The sequence below is a fragment of the Fulmarus glacialis genome, unplaced genomic scaffold (genome assembly GCF_000690835.1).
Source record: "Fulmarus glacialis isolate BGI_N327 unplaced genomic scaffold, ASM69083v1 scaffold17565, whole genome shotgun sequence".
In the NCBI taxonomy this organism is placed as follows: Eukaryota; Metazoa; Chordata; class Aves; order Procellariiformes; family Procellariidae; genus Fulmarus; species Fulmarus glacialis.
The window spans coordinates 1-4,932 of record NW_009212490.1 but is presented as its reverse complement, the minus strand read 5'-3'; the positions used below and the strand labels follow the sequence as shown (position 1 = coordinate 4,932).

The 4,932-nt window shown below is 44.1% G+C and overlaps 1 protein-coding gene across 1 annotated transcript; it reads right to left on the bottom strand.

The window, feature by feature from the left end:
- Nucleotides 1-1,301: 1,301 nt before the first annotated feature.
- LOC104076886 (translationally-controlled tumor protein homolog) lies at nt 1,302-4,617 on the bottom strand. The gene is made up of 4 exons (XM_009577901.1): nt 4,413-4,617; nt 3,574-3,679; nt 2,974-3,090; nt 1,302-1,533 (listed from the first exon to the last, which is right to left on the bottom strand). Exons 1-4 carry the CDS (start codon nt 4,601-4,603, stop codon nt 1,531-1,533), a joined length of 417 nt encoding a protein of 138 aa, XP_009576196.1. The 5' UTR covers nt 4,604-4,617; the 3' UTR covers nt 1,302-1,530.
- Between the last annotated feature and the right edge of the window lie 315 nt (nt 4,618-4,932).

Sequence of the window (4,932 nt, the reverse complement as noted above, 5' to 3'; positions counted from 1 at the left end):
ATGTAAATGAAGTTCCCACAGAACTAAAATAGGGTGTGTTTAAACCAGACAGGAACCCCCAAGATAACTAGGGCACACTCCACTCCCACCTCCACAGACAGTATCTCACTCCTCCCATCCGGCTGCTGCATCTATCTCACCCCTGCAGGAACCTGCCTCTACCTCAGCCCGCCAACACCAGGAGCCAAAACCTGATAGAAGACAGCCAAGATGCCAAAACTCTGCTGAAGTGGAGGCCTGAGGCCTCACAGACTAACAGCAAACAAGTGGGTCGGTCATGCCCTCCCCTTTCAGGCCTTAACCTTAACCTCCTGTATCTGGAACAGTTAATGACTTGCAGTCCAAGGCAACATCCCTGGTCAGGCACACACAATCGTGTTGACAGCAGCAACATAAACCCCCTTGCCCCACTGAGGCTCTGTGAAGGCATCTGTATTCCTTTATTCAATCCAGACTGCCACAAGGTCAGGCAGGTAGAAAGCGCAAGGAACCTGTTACTGTTGCATCTCAGCAAGAACCAGAGAAGCAATGGCCGTTTGCTCCAGGTCTGTCAAATAGATGCATTTCCTAATGAGGAACACAGCAGGAACCGAAGTTGTAAGTACTCAGGTAAGTCTCAAGCCCAGACACGCACCTGCTTGTGATAAGCCTAGGATAGGGCTAGGCCATTCTGACATTTCTCTCCCCAAGGAGAAAGCAAGTACAGAAAAACCCAAAATCCTGTAACTTGACTAAGTTCTAGTTAATCTGCTCCTGAATAGCTGTCAAATACACAGGAGCTAGTACCACAGCCAGGCTGTGTTGGAAAACCTAGTAATTTCACCCCCTCCACACAATGTTCCCACTACCTGGGCTCAGAGAGTGCTGGTGTTAGACTACTGCTCCATCCATCCTCCTCCCTTTATCTTGAAGTCATACTGCAACTGAGGGCAGACTCGATATCCTTGTCTGACAAAGAAGCTCAGCCAGTACTCAGCTTGAGTAGCACATATTCCATTCTGTTGGTTTTTTTAATTAATTTTGGTATCTTCCAGAGATAGAAGTCTCTGTGCAATCGTGAAAGATGAAGAAGGTCCACTCCACTACGATGACATTTCTTGAGCTTTGCCTTATTCCCCTCAGCCTGCTCTTGTACTCCAATGCCACAGGTAGAAACTACGTGAGGTCTGTCTGGAGACAGTCAAGTTGTAGCGCGCTAGGGCCAGGCTGTACTACTGACAGTACCAAATCCTCGGACAAACATCTTGCTGCAACCTCTCCTGCAAGTCACCCTAAGAAACACTAGACCAAAAGGCATCACCTATGGGTTTAAATGAGTTTTATTTTAGACAACCTACATGACAGATGTTTTGTTTTTTCTTTTTTTAAAACAATGCCTCCACTCCAAATCAGGGTCAAAATAAGTGAATAAAGCTTAAGATGACATCAGTCCGGTTGTTAGACATTGCCAATTCCTGGTGTTGTGCCGATGAAGAAGAAACAGCAGCCAGCTATGAAGACAGGTGATCCAAAACCATACTGTTTGATTTGTTACTGAAAGAAGAGTAGCAAGTGTTAGTTCAAGGTCATGATAATCAGGGTAAGTTTCTGTAACTTATTTGTGTATTCCCTAACTCAATCTGAGCTGCCACAGTCAGGCAGGCAGAAAGCGCAAGGAAGTTATTTTTGCATCTTAGTGCAAACCAGAGAGCAACAGGACAAGTGCTCATGGTCTATCAGAGGATGCTGAGCTTTTCTACGATCATACAGAGCAACTGGCATCAGCTGCTGAGCAAGTCAGGCAAGATACTCATTCACACCCTTTTTGCTTGACACACCAAGTTTCAGATTTCCTCTCAAATAAGAGCATGTCCTAAACAAGTACTAAAGCTTACAATGTAATGCTGTCTCTTACAAGAGCTGTACCAAGAAGCTGGAACAGTTTTCTGCCCCCTGGAATGCCCTGCTAGTATTCTTTTACCCCATCTTGAAGTGGATAGGGCTATCCGAATTACACATCCAAAAGGTCTGCCCAAGTAGGGGAGATCTGCTCAGAGGAGGTACCTTCCAGGGGACTGCCTGTTCTGGGGTCCAGGACAGACATCACCCTTCAGTCAAGCTGCAGGAGATGGTGTGTCTGGGCCAATGAAAGTGCTCCTCTAGTGAAACTACTGCTCCACACTAGAAGTTGGTTCATCTTTACATGACTTGCATACCAGAAAGCCTGTAAGAGGCTTTACAGATAAATTTAGCTGGCTATAAACAGGCTTCATAAGTCTGCAATGACTGGGCAAAGCAATTGGTGATCCCACACTGCTAGTCTACAGTGAATTCCACAGCTCTCAGAATAAGCCAAAAAATTCAAGTGTTGGGATCCAAATACTGTTTCATTGCAACCACATTCCAACCCAGAGTAACTAAAGAGAAAGCAGACTGCAGGAGCCGCCTGAACTCAGGCAACTGGAGATTCCAGATAGAATAAGGTTAAGTATTCGGTCAACTATTACTGTGTTCCCAAATTTAGGGCAACATTTAAACAGATAGTTCTTCCATAACAAAATAAGGGCATCAGATTAAGTGAAAGAAGATGAAACGTGATCATATAAGGTACTTCAGAATTAACCCCCACAAGAGGGATCCAAAGTAGAAGTGCTCCATTTCAGAGGACATTGTCTTTAATCTAATAGTTTAAAACCATTACCAACTACACACATCTCACCAAGGCAATTCCTTCTACATTTCCTAGCCATTAAGTCACAATGAATCATTGCAGTGAAACTACATCCCCTTTGAGTATGACTCATTAGTATACAAGGGAAGTTTCAGACACTTTGTAGAATATGAAGCAGCAATTAGGCCGTACTTACATGAACTTTAAGTTTTTAAACTGGCAGTTACTGCTCAACTTTAACAGGGATACAACAGAACAAGGGATGCACTGAAAGAGCTAATCATGTAGTTAGGCGCATTCATCCAATTCAGGTCAGTACTTACACATTTCTCAATTTCTAAGCCGTCCTTAAAGAAAATCATATATGGGGTCACACCGTCCTCACGGAAATCCAGGAGAGCCACCATACCATCTGGATTCATGTTCTCTCCTACAAAGAACTTCAGAGAAATGTGTTACTGAGACATTTAATGAGCTACTACCAGGGGAAAGTGCCTTTTATACAAGAAAGCTGTTACATCTACTAGTTCAGTTTAGAGGTGTCCCTGCCCAGCTACAGGGATTTTGCTTTCTATAGCTTGTCCATTTTAGTACCACATAACTTTACCACACTGCTGTGAACAGCAGAGTAGGACACAGCAGGGGCCAAAGTGATCCATCTTTGTGATGTGATCCATCTTTCTGAAAACTACAAATGTAGTTAACTACAAGTGTTGCAAGCTGAAATGACATCCCCAAACACCTAAGAGTCTTTCACTGTTCTCCTCCCTGACCCTCATAGTCCCTACTACTCTCAGAGAAGGGTAAGTTAGATGCCCTCCCAACAAGGGCCCTCAAAATTCTCCACAAGCTAGTTCAGCAGATGAACCAATTGCAGCTTGTATCACTGCAATACTGCTGTAAGGAGACATAAGTTTCGTTACCTGGTAGTTTTTGAAGTTAGCAAGGATGTGTTTGATTTGTTCGGCAGCCCCTGTCATGAAAGGCTTTACTCTCTCTGGCTTGTGTTCCTCAAGTCTGGCTTTGATTCTGGAAGGGAAAAAAGCTCTGAAAACATGTTCTAGCCTAATAACTTCACTGTGCAGCATCACATCATAGCAGAAAGAGTTACTTGCAGTCAAACTGTTTGATTTTGCTGCTTTTCCCCCTCTCCCTCTCAAAGCCCCCAAATTTTAATTTAATTTTGCTAGTGAATTAGCAGAACAGTGCCTGCCACTCACATCAAGCTCATTTTACTTCTAGTCTAGTGGTAGACAAAAATTAGCACGCCATTTCCACAACATCAAGAATACTATGCATCAGTATCACGGAGAAAGTGTTTTCACCTTTAGTGCTAACCCGCTAAACACTGAGTCACAAAAATTATACCTTGAATTAGCAAAAAGTTCCATTCACACACATTATATTTGGACATTTAAATTGTCAAGTTAGAAAAGCTTCCTGAAGCTTTCTTCATCACCCCACCCCCTTCCCTATGAAGCTCTGGCATAGAGGAATCAGAAAAAAACAGCAAAGTTACAAATAATATCCAAAGCACATGATCAGGTCCTCTACCTCAGCCAAGATAAACTTAGATATTCCAGTATCTATTTGTTAGAGCTCCAGTTTTGCCAAGTATTAAGACACTATTCATGTTCACAGCCAGTTTGGCACCTGTATCGGAACGAACACCTACTACAAATAAAGTTCAATACTGTTTTTAAAATCTCAGCAACCTAACAATTTCGCCATCCATTTAAAGAAAAAGCCAACCAACACTTACGCTTTCATGTAGTCCTTGATGTACTTCTTGTAGGATTCTTTTGTAAAGCTGGTTTCCTGAAGGTGGTGGTTTATTACTATATCAACACCAGTTATGACCGTGGCTTCTGTTCCATCTCCCTCAGGACCTTCAGCAGAGGCATTGCCACCAATTAGAGAGTCATCAATTTGACCCTCTGTCCTGGTGACCATCTAGATTTAGAGACATCAAAAAACTTAACGGCTCTGCAAAAATCTTAATGCTACCGCTCTTACACATCTATGACCTGACAGCAGGGCATGATTTCAGAGCCACAGTTAAGTGCAAGGAATCTGACTGCAGCCCAAGCACAGATTTCTTAAGCCAAGCTCCTCTCCCGATGCCTGACTAAAGCTTCGTTACACCACCGGTGCTGCGCTCCAGCTCGGCTGCCCCGGGCCCTCTCACGCACCACTTGCAGCAGAGGCCGGCCCTGCCTCGGCCACAGGCACCAGGCCGTGGTGGATCTCCCCCTCTCGGGCCCCTCACAGGGAAGCCAGCC